This window comes from Mastigoproctus giganteus, chromosome 13, assembly GCF_048544385.1.
Source record: "Mastigoproctus giganteus isolate SK-2022 chromosome 13, ASM4854438v1, whole genome shotgun sequence".
Taxonomy (NCBI): domain Eukaryota; kingdom Metazoa; phylum Arthropoda; class Arachnida; order Uropygi; family Thelyphonidae; genus Mastigoproctus; species Mastigoproctus giganteus.
The window spans coordinates 89028949-89047526 of NC_143587.1; the positions used below are offsets into that span (position 1 = coordinate 89028949).

The following is an 18578-nucleotide window of genomic DNA, read 5'->3' on the forward strand; positions in this document are numbered from 1 at the left end:
AATTATCATGTCTCCAGAAAATAAAGCACTAAAACCTCCTCTAAAGCATTTTAGCATAAGCAAAGATAGCATCATACAAGTAATAAATAATTTTTGAACAGAGTAATAGTAGGGCCAGATAATTCCCACGCTTCATGCTAAAAAGTATGTTCTCCTTACATTATAGATATACTCTTCCACCTATTTCAAAAGATCATCAAAGATGGAATAATACCAAGCATGTGGTGAAATTATCTCATAAAACTGATTCCAAAGAAAAGGAATCCTCAGCAATTGCCAACAGACCAATAGCAATCAGTTATGCAGTCACTATTAAAGGTGTTTGAGAAAGTAATCCATGCCAAAATATTAGATCAGTGCTTTTTGCACAACTCCTCACCTTCATAGTATCCTATAACAAAGATCAACATGGAATCTCCTCAGCATGCTTTTCAGAATATTGGCATTGCACAGACAAGCACAATTAGATGTGGTATTTTGACATCAAATTTGCCTTTGATAATATTGAAGTAAACTCCCTGATGACAATTCTTGAGGAAATACTTCAACTTTCTAGGTGCTGCCCTTCTCACAAATTCATAACATCGTAAGGCCAAGGAGGCTGATTATATTTAATTGTGAAAAAAGGCTTACCACAAGGGGGACTTTTATCGGTAACACCATTCACAGTTATCTTGAAACCATTTTTTACTTCCCATGTGTTATTCATAGGTTACACAGATGATCTATGATGATCTCATAAACTTCTTTATAGAATTGAATGATCCAGAGCAGATTGATATTATAAATAAAAATGTTGCAATATAGAACTTGGCATTTACCAGCCTAAGTATAAAAATAGAGAAAAAACATAGCTAACAATAGTGAAGAAGAAAATAAAGAATAATACACAAGTTTCTATTAATAACCAGGGCATACATACTGATCTGGGGTTAATATGGCACAAGATTTTATCATTCCATCACCACTTCATGCAGATAAAGAGGGAAACATGTGGAGCACTGTGAAAGATAAGTTAAGAGATCATAGGCATTGAAAATGAAAAGGTAATCTGCCAATACATAAAGAGATACCTTATATCTATCACCCTTTATGGATTTGAAATATGGTTGTGGACACCTGAAAGCTGTAAGGCAAAGGTGTACCACTCCATGGAACACTGGATACCGATATGGTTGAACTGGCAGAACTCAAAAACTCTTACAACTTAAACTTTGCTAGAATCCCAGTAAAAGTATCTCCCCATGTAATCCTAATTAAGCATAAGTTTGGTATATCCACTTGGGATCTACTGAATTAAGGATAAGTCGAATTAAGGAATTTTTAGAATCAAGGGCAAGTTGTTAAAATGGATAAAAGGGTGGTTGAGTGGGAGATGACAGTGGTAATCACTGGACACTGCTCTTCACGGACTAATGTTATTAGTGGAGTCCCCCCAGGGTTCAGTTTTGGGCCCATTGTTGTTTTGTATATTGATGAAGGTATATCAGGCTTAATGTCCAAATTTTCAGATGATACAAAGGTTGGTAGAGTTGTTAATGACAGTATGCTACTGCAACAGGATTTAGAAAAGTTGGGCAGATGGGCTGGGAAGTGGCAACTGAAATTTACATTGACAAATGCAAAGTACTGCATATAGGTAGCAGTAACCCCAGAGAAATGTACCAGCTGGGTGGTCAGGGTAGTGGAGAATGGAAAAGACCTGGGGTAATTGGGCAGTCAGATATGAAGTTTTCTGAGCAGTGCAGACAGGCTGCCAAAGCAGGTCATGGAGTCTTGTCAATGATATACAGGAATTTTGCTAGTAGGGATAAGGAGGTGATTATCCCTTTGTATAAGGTAATGGTCATGCAAGCTGGAGGACTCATTTTAGAAAGGATGTAGAGTTGCTATAATGAGCACAGAGAAGGGTAACAAGATTGGTAAGGGGATCGAAGGGGTTCTCTTACCAAGAAAGACTTAAGTTTTGAAAATTGCAGTGTTTGGAGACTAGGCACCTGCAAGGTGATCTGAGTGAGGCATATAAACCCTTGAAATGGGTTGAGCAGACTCAGTGCTCTTGCTCAGATCAAACTTACCCCAGCAGGAATATTATTCTCATATTCAATAACCCCCCCCCCTCAAATTGACCCACTTCCTTTAAAAAAAAAATAAATAATCACTTTGCCACATTTGTGCCTACATTCCTACTTCGAGATGTTAAAAACACCAAAAAGTATGGCCACACTCAAATGGCATGCAGAGGAGATCCTGTCTGACCCAACTGCAAAGGTGACCACCCGGCATACTATAAGGCATGTGGAAAATGGGAATAAAATATAAGGTTGAACACAAAGTTAGTTATCAAGAAGTAAGGAAACTAATCATGCCTAGTATATCTAAATGTTCTACCTGTGTCACTGTTCCTACGAATATATCAATCTGTGATTGCTCTCTCTCTCTCTCTCTCTCTCTCTCTCTCTCTCTCTCTCTCTCAGCAGGAACCCAGTATCTCAGCAACAACCTAAGCTCTCAGATCAAGCAAGTAATAATCCTCCTCCAGCTGCCACATTCCACAATTCAAGTTCAAATGCGAAAAAGAATATTCAATGGACACAGATGACTCATCAAAACAGGAAGATCCAATTCTGTAAATTTATGTGCAAGAAGTATGGACACCGGTTGACCTTTTTTTCCTGAAAGAAGACAAATCAAAGTCTGAATGTCAGAAGTCAGCCACACTCAAAAAACAGTCATATACAGCTCCAACTAAATACAAATTATACCTCCTATTATACAATGAAATTGCAGTGACTTTCACTCCAACATTGACGATATCCAACACATTATTAGCTATTATCCAGCTAGTCTTCGTCTCCAGGAAACTTTTTTTTAACCTCACAAATTTCCCCCTCAGTAAAGAACCATTCTCTCCATCAATGAGATTGTAATACAACAGGTGCTGCCCGTGGTAGTGTGACCATCTTGGCTAAATTCACAGGTTCTAGCAAAATACATTCCTCTTCAAACTCAGATAGAAGCTGTTACTGTACATCAAATGATTCATATTGCGATAACACTTGTCTCAATCTACCTACTCCCAAACCATACTTATTACTAGATCTTCTTCCTAAGGAGATATAGATCAATAGGGTCTTCTCTCTCTCTCTCTCTCTCTCTCTCTCTCTCTCTCTCTCTCTCTCTCTCTCTCTCTCTCTCTCTCTCTCAGCAGGAACCCAGTATCTCAGCAACAACCTAAGCTCTCAGATCAAGCAAGTAATAATCCTCCTCCAGCTGCCACATTCCACAATTCAAGTTCAAATGCGAAAAAGAATATTCAATGGACACAGATGACTCATCAAAACAGGAAGATCCAATTCTGTAAATTTATGTGCAAGAAGTATGGACACCGGTTGACCTTTTTTTCCTGAAAGAAGACAAATCAAAGTCTGAATGTCAGAAGTCAGCCACACTCAAAAAACAGTCATATACAGCTCCAACTAAATACAAATTATACCTCCTATTATACAATGAAATTGCAGTGACTTTCACTCCAACATTGACGATATCCAACACATTATTAGCTATTATCCAGCTAGTCTTCGTCTCCAGGAAACTTTTTTTTAACCTCACAAATTTCCCCCTCAGTAAAGAACCATTCTCTCCATCAATGAGATTGTAATACAACAGGTGCTGCCCGTGGTAGTGTGACCATCTTGGCTAAATTCACAGGTTCTAGCAAAATACATTCCTCTTCAAACTCAGATAGAAGCTGTTACTGTACATCAAATGATTCATATTGCGATAACACTTGTCTCAATCTACCTACTCCCAAACCATACTTATTACTAGATCTTCTTCCTAAGGAGATATAGATCAATAGGGTCTTCTCTCTCTCTCTCTCTCTCTCTCTCTCTCTCTCTCTCTCTCTCTCTCTCTCTCTCTCTCTCTCTCTCTCTCTCTCTCTCTCTCTCTCAGCAGGAACCCAGTATCTCAGCAACAACCTAAGCTCTCAGATCAAGCAAGTAATAATCCTCCTCCAGCTGCCACATTCCACAATTCAAGTTCAAATGCGAAAAAGAATATTCAATGGACACAGATGACTCATCAAAACAGGAAGATCCAATTCTGTAAATTTATGTGCAAGAAGTATGGACACCGGTTGACCTTTTTTTCCTGAAAGAAGACAAATCAAAGTCTGAATGTCAGAAGTCAGCCACACTCAAAAAACAGTCATATACAGCTCCAACTAAATACAAATTATACCTCCTATTATACAATGAAATTGCAGTGACTTTCACTCCAACATTGACGATATCCAACACATTATTAGCTATTATCCAGCTAGTCTTCGTCTCCAGGAAACTTTTTTTTAACCTCACAAATTTCCCCCTCAGTAAAGAACCATTCTCTCCATCAATGAGATTGTAATACAACAGGTGCTGCCCGTGGTAGTGTGACCATCTTGGCTAAATTCACAGGTTCTAGCAAAATACATTCCTCTTCAAACTCAGATAGAAGCTGTTACTGTACATCAAATGATTCATATTGCGATAACACTTGTCTCAATCTACCTACTCCCAAACCATACTTATTACTAGATCTTCTTCCTAAGGAGATATAGATCAATAGGGTCTTCTTTCCCCGCTGATTAACTTTTTAAATATTACCTAGTCTTGGCGCATTATGGCCACAGCTGCCAATGCGCCATAAAAAACCAAACCAATCAATCAATCAATCCCCGCTGATTCTGCCAAGCCCGTTCCCTTGGCTGTGGTTTCGCTAGATAGTAGATAGGGACAGAGGGAATCTCGTTAATCCATTCATGTGTGTCACTAATTAGATGACGAGGCATTTGGCTTTTTTCTCCCTAGAATTCCCACATTTTATGGCGGTGGTCGCCAACATTTGTGCAGAGGGGGATCTCAACTCCATGACCTGGCATCGAAATCAGGTCATACACTGGTTTATATGCAAGCACGAGTGAGTCCCCTGTAATGCCCGGACCCCAAGGATTTTGAGGTCTGCGTGCGAGAGGCTGGCACTTCTGATAAAGGCAGCTGACTGGAGGCTCCAGATCCCTTTAAAGGAAACGGTGATGGAAGACACGAGGAGGATTCCCATGTTCTGCAGTGACTAGTCGGATGAGGTCTTAGTTGTTGGCATAGTAGGCTGCTTTGGTTCTATGGGCTTCATTGCCCTACAGTCTGAGCATCCAGGATGAGTGTTTGCCCAGCCCAATGACAGACCAGGCCCGGCTTCCGGAGTCCCTGAGACTGTGATTGTCTAAAAGTGATTTATAGTTCTTTTAAGTTCCCATCCTTCAGAAATTTATTTATTTAATAACAGCTCCTGTTATTAAATAAATAAATAACAGCTCTTGTACAGATACAAAAGTATCTGTACAGAGCATGAAAGAAAAGCTACGTTTCTTTATTTTTTGTATTTCTATTACTAACACCTACTACTTTATGCTTGGTCACACTAGGCACTGCCCCTGCCTCCCTGTAGTGGGGCCGGAAACCTTGGCAGAACAGTTAATCTGCCAAGGGCCAAAAGGAACAAATATGGAACAAAATGTGTTTCTGCCTCTAGAGCCAACAAGCTCTCAGCCAGAGTTAGATACTGAACATGACACATCACAACCCAAGAGGATTAAAACCAATTCTTCAGCAACAGACTTTCCTGCATTTCTCATTATGCACTCTCTTGCAGATCAGCCTCTTAAGTTGTCTCCATTTCTTATCCAAAAACACCTGGAAAGTCTGGCAGGATCTCCTAAGACAGTCAAGAGACTGCAATCAGGGGACCTGCAGACATTCCGAGAAACTGCTAAAACTTACAAACTTTGCGAATTCCAGTAAAAGTTTCTCCCCATGCAACCCTAAATACATCTAACGTGTTATATCCAGCTGGGATCTATTGAATGTCACTGAGGAGGATTTAATTCAAGAGCTTCAAGATCAAAATGTCATTGCTGTGAAAAGAATTATGGTTAAAAGAGACAATATACTCACACCTACAAGGAATATTATTCTAACCTTTAACACGCCAAATCTACCATCATCGATAAAAGCAGGCTAACTACTTTGCCGCATTAGACCCTACATTCCTAATCCATTGAGATGTTATAAGTGCCAAAAGTATGACCACTCTCAAACGGCGCACAGAGGAAACCAAGTTTGTCCCAATTGTGGGTCCTCTGATCACACTCAAAGTGATTGCTTAGCAAAAGAAATGACCTGCCCCAACTGTAAAAGCAACCATCCTGCTTATTCAAGGACATGTGACAAATGGAAAACTGAAAAGAAAATTGTGAAATATAAGATCGAAAATAAAGCAAGGAAATGTATTGCTCCTAGTATGACTAAACATACGTATGCTAGTATTGTGCAAAAATATCAATCAGTGGCCACCCAAACTGATGTTACAGTCCTTTCAAACACTTCCATCTCTGACTGAGCTCAGGCTATTCTCTTTCAGCAACAGTCCAATATCCCTAAGCAGTCGAACCAGGCAAGCAATACTGCACTTACAGTACCAGCTACATCTCCTTCTCCTCCCCCAGTGATTGCTTCTATGTTGAATAATTGAAGCTCAAATTTAAAAAAGAATATCCAAGAAACATCTGTGGATACAACTGACTCATCCAAACAGTAGGAACCGATCTTAGAAATTTATGTGGAAGAAGATATGTACACTGGTTGACCATTCTTCTCAGAAAAGACAAACCAAAGCCTGAACACCAACAAGCCAGTCACATTAAAAAAAAAAAAAAAAAAAGTCAAATACAGCTTCTACTAATCACCAGTAATGCCTTATATTCTAAAATGGAATTGTAGAGGATTTTGTAGAAACTTTAATGATATTCAAGTCTTAATTAACCGCTACTGTCCAGTTAGTTTCTGTCTACAGGAAACTTATCTAACTTCTCAAATTTCTACCAACATAAAGAACTATGCCATCTATCAACAAGATTGTAATACTTCAAATGCCACCTGTGGGGGTGTGGCATTCTTGGTCAGCTTAAAGATTCTGACCAAGCAAATTGTTTTGCAAATTGAAGTTGTTGCCATACAGTTGATAACCCAGATTGCATTAATACTAGTACCAGTCTATCTCCCACCAAGTAACACCTTCTCTTACCAAGCTCTTGAAAACCTGCTAGTGCAGTTACCTTCCCCTGTCTGTCTCTTGGGGGATTTCAATGGCCACCAGCCCTTATGGGGATAGACTAAATTAGATAGACATGGCTGACTAATTGAAACCTTTCTGGATAAGCAAAACCTTACTGTTCTTAATACTGGTGCACCCACTCACCTACAATTACCAACTGGACAAACTTCTGCAATCGATCTATCAATATGCTCCCCAATTCTGTTGCCAATCATAGAATGGTCTGTTATGGACGATCCCATGGACAGTGACCATTTTCCAATTATTTGTGATCTGCTCACTGCACAACCACCATTAGCCCAATCCTGTAGGATTGTGGTTTCATTAATCCTGCAGGAAATGTAAGTTCTCTCAAGACAACTGGGTAAAATTTCAGTAAGTTGTCACCCTGGATGAGCAGTATATACGAACACAGTCAATAGATGAAGCCATAGATTATATCATTTCACACTTACTACCTGCAGCTAAATGTTCAGTTCCACTGTCGAATCCCCAGTCCCGATGGCACCTTAACTATTGGTGGAATGAAGGCTCCAAAGAAGTTAAAAAATAAAGCATGGAATTTATTTTGTAAATCCCCAACCAACAGCTAATCTTATCAACTACAAGAAGCCAAGGGCAAAAGCACATCTCATTCAAAGGCAAGCCAAGAAGAATTCTTGGATTTGGATTGCACCTACCATAAACAGAAACACTAACTCCAGGTTAATATGGAAGAAAATTAGGCAGATTTTTGGCAAATTTCCAACCATCCCCTTCATCAATTCTTTCATGGAATGAGCAAGAACTCTCTGCTCCTGAGGACATAGCCTTGGGCAAAACCTTTGCTCAAGTTTCAGCAGCATCAACTTATTCTATGGATTTTCAGATAATGAAAACCAAGGCTGAATGACAAGCCATCAACTTTCAAACCTCAGTTTTCCTTCCATATAACCAGCCTCTTCAATATTCTGATCTACACGCCATTAAAACGACACGCAACAGTGTCGCTGGGCCAGATGGAATATCTTATATCATGTTACAAAACCTTGGTGACAAAAATTTGCCGTACAGTTGATAACCCAGATCTACTATAACTACAACACAACTATCCACAATGCAAAAATATATCAGAATAGTTCGAGGAACATTCCAAAGATTTCCAGCCAATTTGGAAAGACAGAAGTGGGGTCAATAGAGAAGGCAACCCCAGATGGTCAGTGAGGCATGCCCATGTCCCACCAGAGGGAATAAAATGGGGAGGGGAGGAGACAATAGACTTCTCCCCCCCCGGAGGGGAGGAAGTAGGAAGAAAGTACCATGATGCAAGAGTGCACTGGTATGGGGATGCCAATGGCCTTGGCAGCAAGAGTCACGTAGTCTTGTCCGGCGTGTTCATCTCGGAGATCGCAGCCACTGGTGTCTGCCACCGCAGAGGGGTCTTGAGACAGGTGTGAGCAGTAGACTACATTGATTCCGTGTCCGGTCCTGGTCCTGTTGCAGAAGATCCTTAGTGTGGTTAACTTAATCTTTCCATTTGAATGTTTCTGTTCAATTAGGTTGAGTTGTTTCATTCAGTTACTGGCTTTAGTTGTGATGAATAGCAATAAGTGTCCTCTGCTTAGAAAGCGAAGTCCAGGAACTCCTCCCTCGAGTCTAGGTGATGCTCCAGTCCTGCTGGTAAATATGTGAGTTCCGTCATAAGTCGACAACGGATGTCCTCATAAAGGTCGCAGCTGTACATAATGTGGAGCCATCTTTCTGTCTCTCCACATGAGCAGAGGGGATCTTCCGTTATTTGAAAATAGGTTAACTTGGCATTGAAGGCACCATGGCTCATCAGGAGAAACGTAAATAGACCTGGGTGGGGAACCAAGGAACCTGTAGGCAAGAACTTCCTGGTAATTTCCCCTTTTGTTGAAGCAGACACTTTCATAGGTAAGTGTATAAGTGAGTTTAGGGTCAAGCGGCCCGCAGGGGTTCCCCCATCTCCATATAGTTTACGTTGTGATGTGTTACAGTACACTGTAAATGCTAGAGATTTAAGTGTGTGCTTCTTGGGCCAATGTTGTTCATCCATTTTTTTTTTATTGTTAACATAAATAAGCAAAGTATTCTTTGCTCCTTTTCTGTGCATTTGTAGCCAAGGGCATTTTATAATCTGCTAAGCTTGCCTAACTCACCTAATGGCCTGATTGCAGACTAGTTTGTACTTGTTGTAGGATTCCATGTTCTCCTGCTTAATTTATAATTATCCCACACATTTTTCTTCTTTGCTATTAGTCTTACCAGTTCTTCTGACATACATTTTAGCCTGAACCTTAAACTATATCTCTTAGTTGGTATATAAAGCTTAGTAGCCTTCTATGTTATTTCCCAGAATGCTTCCTATATAGAATTTGAGCAGTTGGTAACATCATCAGTTGTTGTTAATGGTAAGCAGGGGGGGGATAAAGCCATGTTCTGGGGAATAGTAGTAGTAGTGGCATGTCATGCAAGAAAGCATGTGTATGAGCTTATGCAGCATCAGCCAAAAAAAAAAATCACACCGTTCCCTCCAAATGCCTGTCCAGTTCCTCCTTAAATTTATTCAACCTATCAACTTCCACAACGACAGATGGAAGTTTGTTCCAGCAATTAACCACCCGCTGGCTAAAGGCAAATTTCCGCACATCTATTCTACATCTGTCTTTTCTTAATTTGAATTTATGCCCCCTTAGGTTCATAATCTGAACAAGTGGAAGGATCCCATCAGAATTCAGCGTGCTCAACTCATTCAAGGCCATATACACCTCAATCAGATCACCGTGCAGGTGACTAGTCTCCAGCCACTGCAATTTGCAGAACTTAAGCCTCTCTTGGTAAGAGGATCCCTTCATTTCCCTCACCAATCTTGTTGCCCTTCTCTGTACACGCTCTTCCTAAAATGAGGCCTCCAGACCTGTACGCAGTACTCAAGGTGTGGTCTGACCACTGCCTTATGCAGAGGGATAATCACCTCCTTTTCCCTGCTAGCAAAATTCCTATATATCATTGACAAAACCCCATGACCTGCCCTGGCAGCCTGTCTGCATTGCTCAGAAAACTTCATATCTGACTGCACAATTACTCCCAGGTATTTTTCGTTTTCTACCACCTTAAACTTAACAATTGGTACATTTCTCTGGGGTTACTTCTACCCATATGCAGTACTTTGCATTTTTCAATGTTAAACTTCAGTTGCCACTTCTTAGCCCATCTGCCCAAATTATCAAGATCCTGTTACAGTAGCACACTGCCATTACTGTCATTAACAACCCTGCCAACCTTGGTATCATCTGCAAACTTCGATATTAAGCCTGATATACCTTCATCAATATCACTGATAAATATACAAAACAACAGTGGACGCAACACCGAACCCTGTGGGACTCCACTAATAACATTAGTCCACGAAGAGCAGCACCCATTAATTACCACCCTGTTTTCTCCCACTTACCCATCCTTTTATCCATTGTAACAACTTACCCTTAATACCATTCTGCTCCAATTTGTATAATAGTCTTTCATGCGCAACAGTGTCAAATGCTTCCCTGAAATACAAATATATGATATCAAAATTATTTTTTGCATTCAGTTCCTTTGTAACCACATCATAATATCCTATCAAATTTGTCAGACAAGACTTTCCCTTAAACCCATGCTGTGTCTGAATTATTGCTGCAGTCTTGTCTAGATGAGCCTGCAATGCATCTTTAACCAGTGACTCCATTATTTTACCCAGAACAAAAGTTAAACTAACTGGTCTGTAATTACTCGTGTCACCCTTCGATCCCCCTTTGTGAATTGGGGATACATTTGCACATCTCCAGTCCGTGGGAACCTCCCCTGAGTCCAAGGATCCTCTCATAATTATGGCTAAGGGTTTGCTTAGTTGCTTTGCCGCCTCCTTTAATATAACTGGATAGATCCCATCCACCCCAGGTGCTTTTCTTATGTTTAACTTCGACAATTTCTCCTCCACTTTGATCTCAGTTATTACAAAATTATTAAGTATCCTGCTGCAATTTGATAACCTTCTGCCATTTTCAAACCTTAGTAATTCCTCACGTGTGAATGTAGATCCAAAGTACTCGGTTTGTTTGCTATCTGAGCAGGATCATCAACAGTCGAACCATCGATGTCAAGTGGACCAATCAGATTCATCCCCTTTCTTTTAGAGTTTATATAAGTAAAGAAATCCTTGCTGTTTTTCTTAGCATCATTTGCCAAGGATTTCTCGTAATCCTTGGCAAATTAAGCTTATCTTGTAGCAGTTAAAGAAATTCACGTTATTTTTATCGTAAGGAGTGGGTATATTCCATTTAGCCCTGTGACACTCTTGATGGTAAGTATGCTGCCTATAATTTATATCCTGATCAGTACTGATTGCACATCCTGATCACACTGATTGTATTAGTAATGTTGGGGTGACTAGAGATCCAAACCAGAAATGGCAACATTTTTAACAGCATGTCTTCTTCCTGACCTATTTCAGATTGAGAATAACCATTTCATGTAATGAGTAAACATTTTATTACCTTTATTAAGAAATATTTAACTATTTGTTGTGAATTTAAAAAAACTATTACATTACATTATATCGATATTGATTTCAGACAATTCAGGTAATACAAGAAGATTTAGATGAGAAAATTTTATGTCGAGCACTTGACTGTGATACTATTTCTCAAGTGAAGAGCAAAATCTTGGATGCTGTATATAAAAATACTCCATTTTCTTTACGTCCCTCAGTAGATGATGTTGATATAGGTAAGAAACTGCAGAAATCTAATCTTGGATAGGAATTAATTCTAAATGAATATTATATACAAGCAGTTCCCACTTTACGAGTTCTTTTTTTCAAGTATCAACAAAATCGAAAATATGAACATTAATTGCAATAACTATATGCTAAACATTCACAAAAGTGGCATTTCAAACCACACATATAGCTACTGTGCGTGCATTTGTTTGGTCAGGCAGAGATAAGGAGGGAGGTACAACTCTTAAAGAATTTTGGAAAGAATTCCACATTTTAGATGCAATCAAAATAACAAAACAAGCATGGGACAAAATTACAGAGAAAAATATGAAGTGTGTTTGGAACAAACTCTGTCTTCAGTTTACTGATAATGTTGAAGGATTTCAAGAACCAGAAATGATAGTACAAAATGATACAGAAGCGGTCATAAATGTTGCTAACCAATTGCAGATGAGTGATGAACCATCAACAAGTGACGAAACATCAGCAAGTGTGCATTTTAGTCGATGATGATGAAGAATAAACATTATTTAACATTTTGTATAACATAAATAATTTCTTTATTATTATAATTTGCTTGAGTTTAAAGGATATGTTTTCATTTCTTGGATAAATAAATCATTGTTTAAGCATAAACTATTGTTTTATTGACCTTTATTTAACATTACAGCAATACCTCACTTAGCATGGCTTCAAACAGCACAAGTTTCAATATAACACGGTTTTCAATTAAGTTTAAGTCAAATTAACTGTACATTTTAAAACTCATTCGTACCATGAAATATATGCATATATGCTGTGTTGTCGTAGCCTGGGTATGCATACATATATATATACTGTGGTGCCAACTTTATTGTCTCACATGCACATGTCAGTAGCTCCCCTCAGGCAGTCAGCAGCAACATACAACAGTGTTCAGTATTCTTAATTCCATTCTGACAAGACGACGTGATAGCTTTTCATTTCACAATTTATTTTTTATCCCTTTAAATACGATCAAAAATATATTTGCATCTTGGCTAGAAATCACTTCCAACAATGTGTATTCTGTTTGACAGCATATTTTGCCCCATTTCACTGGTTTTGAATTGCAAGTTCAGACAATTGCCAAAGACATTGTGAAGATTGGAAAAGACTTGGGATTCGAAACTTTGGGCACTACCAACATATGTGACTGCACTGACTCACATGTAAATAACTTAGATGATGCAACCCTCCTTGAAATTGATGAGCAAACTGCGTGTGAAGAAGAGGAAAACAATTCTGAAGTGGCACCAAAAGAATTTTCAACAGAAGAACTGGAGAAAGTTTTTCAGGGGGTTTACATCTGAAGCTTTTTTACCTTTTCATTAATAAAATTTTTGCAATATTTTTTTTTATTTCATATCCTTGGTTATCAAGCGTAAATTGTTTATAGATTTATTATAATTTGTTTATAGACTGTTTCTCTGATACACATTCAATTAAAACCCATTATAATTATACTCAGTCAGCATGGTTTCGCATAACATGGAACAGTTGCGGTACCAATTATCAGTGCTATGCAGGGTATTGCTGTACTCTGGTCAAATTTCATTGTTGAGAACATAACCCCTCTGTTTAACATTACGTCTATGGGAAATAAATTCCTGCTTTACAAGTTTTCACTTTACGAGCTCGCATTAGGAACAGATTAACTCGTAAAGTCGGGAACTTCCTGTACTGTTAAATAACATAATTTTGTATAATATTCCAAAAATGTTATATACCCAGAAATTAATTTTATGCAAATGTAGTTAGCCTTATGTAGTATACAAATACTTAAAATTATGTATAATAATGCTTCCCTGAAGGTTACATCTAATTGAACTTTTATACATGGAGTATAAAATAAATATACTCACTCCTAGTTTTGGGATAAGGCTGATATAACTTTAAGATAATCCTAATGTTGATAATTCTAATAAGAAATTATAAATGTTGTTTGTTGTGTATATAAAATTTAGTTACTAATGTGTGTAATAAATAAAGTTGTAAACAAACTTTATTTAATGCAATGTAATGCACTGTATAAAGAAGATTATTTAGAAATTTGAACTAAATGGCAAGTATCACATCATTAGTTAGCAAAAACTAGCATAATCCTTTCATTGTCATTAAATCAGACAAACTTCTAAAATATACAATTCATTAATAGTGGCCAAAATTATGCAAGTAAGCAAGCTCATACAGCATGAGTCAAAAAAAAAAAAAAAAGACCACTTCCCATATCATCTGTCCACCCCCGCCCCTAACAGTTTGTCTAGTTCATCCTTGAATTTGAATGGAAGTTTGTTCCAACAATCAGCTACCCACTGGCTAAAGAAAAATTACAATCATGAGTTTTCAAATTGAATTTGTGCTCCTTATATGTGTGTTGTCTGGGCAAGAGGAAGGATGCCATTAGTATTCAGCTTACTCTGTTCATTCAAAGCCTTAAACACCTCAATCAGATCTCCTCACAATTGCCTAGTCTTCAATACTGCAATTTGCAGAATTGAAGACTTTCTTGACAAGAAATTCTTCAGTCCTGCCCTCACTAATGTCACTGCTCTTCTCTGCACCCATCCCAACAGATCCACATCCTTCCTAAAATTAGACTTCCAGCCCAGTATGCAGTACTCAAGGTATGCTAACCATTGCCTTATTCAATGGGATAATCACCTCCTTATCCCTACTGGCAAAATTCCTCTTTATCATCGACAAAAACCCCATGAGCTGTCCTAGTAGCCCATGTGCACTACTCAGAGAACTTAATGACTGATGCACAATTACCTCTGGGTCTTTTTTCATTTTTCAGTACCCTGAGTGTGGTATCACACAAGTGGTGTGTTATTCTGGTATTACTGCTGCCTATATGCAATACCTTTCATTGTCAATATTAAACTTCAATTGTCACTTTGCCCAATTTTAATGTGCTTAAACAACTTAATGCCATTATTGGCAAATCATTTCATGATGCTAATAATTCTTGTAAGGTTTCCAGTACCGGTGGCTATCACAGAATGGAGATTTTCAAAGCTTAAATTAATCATAACTTATCTCTATTCCGTGATTAGAAAATGTTGGAGGGATTGTTGGCAATTATCAATTGAAATATGCAATTGCCAAGTATTTAGACTTAGATGAAGTGATCCAAAGATTTGCAGCTTTGCTCAAACCTGGTGTGATAGGGATAGCACTACCCTTGTCAGGCGGCCAACGTAGTTTTTATTTTTCGATATTTGGAATCTTCTTGCGGTATACAAATATCATATTTTCTTAATTCCATACTTCATTGTATCTAAATTTTTATTTTTTGTTAAAAAATTACATAAAAATACTGGTTTTTTTTTGCATGTTATTTAAAAAAAAAAAAAAAATTTATTCTATTGAAAGCAAAAAAAAAAAAAAAAAAAGTTACAGCCATAAAATTTAAACATGAAATTAATAGTCTCTTTCACTTTCCTGTACAGGCAGCAGTTATGAGTGTGAAATTTCAATTTTGTGCATGCTGCACATATATCACATATGGATGCAGAAATATGTAGCAACTTTTAATTCTGCTTAAAAGTAAGGAAAAAAAAACAGTGCAGTCCTAAAATATAAACCTGAAACTATTAAGTACTCTAAAACTCATTCAATATTCAAAAATTAATATTTACACTTGTGCATATTTCTGCCTGGTAATTATGCTTCCAGGCTTTTTTCCCACCTAGTATTCTGTTTAGAAGATATTATCCATAATATATGTTTTAAAAATAAATAAATGAAATATAAAATGATTAGAATCTGACCTACAGAATAAAATGTTTCAGTACTGTTATATATACATAAAAAAAAATTGAAAAATTGGATTTCTTTTTCATAAGCCAAAGCACTCTTCACAAAAAAAAAATAAATAAATAAGTAATAATAATTATAAGAATGGCTCTGGTGAAAGAACAAACCTTTCCACAGTTCTCATGTTTTTCCAATAACATGTGTTCAGGTAATTATTCCAAGGAAGATTTAAAATATTCCTCCCAAGGATGAGACTATTGCTCTTTTTACTTTAGAAAGTTTTTATGAATACTGCTGCCAGAGATGTCTAAATGCATGTAGCACTACACTGGAATTCAAAAAAAGACCACTTCCACCAATGATCCACAACTGGTGGAAGTGGTAATTTTTCCATGGTGGTTTAGGATTAAAACAGACAAATGAAATACTGAATATGCTAATTTTACTAATTAGGAAAACTAGAAATTAAAATGCTTCATTCCACATAATTTATTTTGACATGAATGTAAAGATAAAAAGTTACAATAGCATCCAAAGTCACTTCAGAGCTCAATTCAAGTCTGAAGTTTGGGAAGCAGCTTCTCAGTTCTGCCGCTCAGACCTCTGTTTAGTAATGTCTCAGTTATGTCACTCAGACTACAAATATTCTCTCAGAGAGCATAAACATTCTAAACTTGATAATGAGTTCTAAAGTGATTTCGAGCTAGTGTGTGAAATAAATGACTTCATTATAATCATAAACTTACCGTAATGGCTAAAGAAATATACATAGAGTGAAGTGTTTTAATCCTTTCACAGATGAAATTGAATATGCTGTTATTATTTTTTAAAATTATTCAATACAAAGTAGGTTTGCAATTGAAACTTTATTGAGCTGGGGAAGGAATATAATTTTGAGAAGTAAAAATTAGAAACTTCTATCTTATGATTCATATCATATTATTGCTTTTTTTTTTTTTTTTTTTTTAATAGAATGGCGGCAGATTCGTGGTGGACATTTGATTCTTTCAGATGAGGATCATACAACTAAAACAGTAAATGGCTGGAGACAGCTAAATACTTTAAAACATTATGGAGTTAAAGAATTAGCTGTTATGAATCTAGTCATAAAAAGAAACAGCACATTTGATTCAAACTGTAAGTTTCCTTTTATTAATAATGAATATATATTTTATATAAAAAAAAAAAGTGTCAGTTTAAAACTTTGTAGAACTTAAGCACATTTTTCACTCTTAATTATTTATACAAACATTACTCTCAGTAGTTATAAAACCTTTTGTTAGAAATAAAGATAACTTTCAAAGTACAAAAAAGTACAAGAGATTCTCAATCTACATATTTGATATCAATTATCTCATAAGCTAAATATAATGCAGTTTCACTGAGAAAAACAGAAAAATTACCTCCCAAGGTCCTTTTCATTTTCCATTACCTTGAGTGTATACTACACAGTTGATACATTACTCTAGGATTACTGCTACCCATATGCAGTACTTTGCATTTGTCAATGTTAGGCTGAGAAATGGCAATTTAAGTTTATCTGCCAAAGAGCATACCTTCATCACTGTCATGTCATTAACCAACTTTACCAACCTTTGTATCACTACAAACTTAGACATTATGTCTGATATATTCTCATTAATGAATACAGAAAACAATGAGCCCAGCCGAACCCTGTGGGACTCCACTAATAATATTAGTCCCCAAAGAGCAGTGTCCAGTTGGTCTGACATTAACAGTTAAGCAGATATTAAACATGGTATGATAATAGCTACTGTCCAGAGTGCTTGCAACTCTGACTGTTCTCCAGATGTGTTAGTTCTTTTTCTTTTAAGATGTAGTTTTGACATCACTAAACAAAGTTGCAAGGTTCCCTTCTTTTTCTTTTAAGATGTAGTTTTGACATCACTAAACAAAGTTGCAAGGTTCCCTTCTTTGACTTTTTTCTTTTATAGGCACTTACTATAATGAAGTATTGCAATCGGGGTTACATAAAATCTGGTCACTTTAAGGTTGTGAAGAGGGGGGGGAGACCAGAAAAGAAGTTTTTTGGTGGTTATGACTATCTACCTAAGTAACAGTTAAATTAGACATGTTAATGTTAAACATTTGCACCAAATGGATTCTGCATGACCTTAAGACAAGCAAAGAAAACAATTGAAATTATTTGTGATACAGGCAGAGCACCCTTTAGTCTGTGAGTCATACCCCTGGAATATTTTGCCCAAGTACAGGAACTTTTCAATTAGTTTTATGAACTAATTGATATTAGTTTTTGCTACCTTTCTGATCACATCTGTAACCTATCTAAATCTTAATGAAGAAGCATAGCCTGGTCCAAATTATTTACTGTCCTTCTTACATTTAAATAATTAGCAGCCTGTGAAAACTTTTCCTATATATATCCTTTATCAGTATTGTTGAGGAAGACAAGAAACAGGAGTGCTTCCCAGTGAGGAACCCTGAAAGTAGGGCTGTCATTTTTTGACCCTTCAAACCTAGGGAAAAAATTGCTTTAATATAAATGTGGAAAATTAACATATACCATTCTGTATTTCTGGGGAAAGAATTAAATACTAATTATTATTATTAAATAAATTATGAATTTATTTAACTCATAAATAAACAAATGAAATATAGTTATAATACAGTTTTCAGCAGTAACTTCAATTAATTAATTTTGATATTGATTAGCTAAAAAATAAATAAAACATTATTAAAAATAAAGTCATTAGCATTAGTAGAGGCAATGATGCAAGAAAGCAAGCTTATACAGCATCAGCCAAAAAAAAAAAAAAAAAAACATTCCCATTTCACTGATCCATTTGTTCCAAATATTTGTCTAGTTCTGCTTTGAATTTATTTAAGTGATCAACTTCCA

The 18578-nt window shown here is 36.9% G+C and overlaps 1 protein-coding gene across 1 annotated transcript in view; it reads left to right on the forward strand.

Annotated features, from left to right (window-relative positions):
- Positions 1-18578, forward strand: part of LOC150076249 (plexin-B-like) — a 705969-nt gene that overhangs the window by 592249 nt on the left and 95142 nt on the right. Inside the window, exons 29-30 of the mRNA XM_090387297.1 lie at positions 11772-11925; positions 16670-16834. Of these exons, the coding sequence (XP_090243423.1) occupies positions 11772-11925; positions 16670-16834 (319 nt within the window). The remainder of the gene's footprint in view (positions 1-11771; positions 11926-16669; positions 16835-18578) is intronic.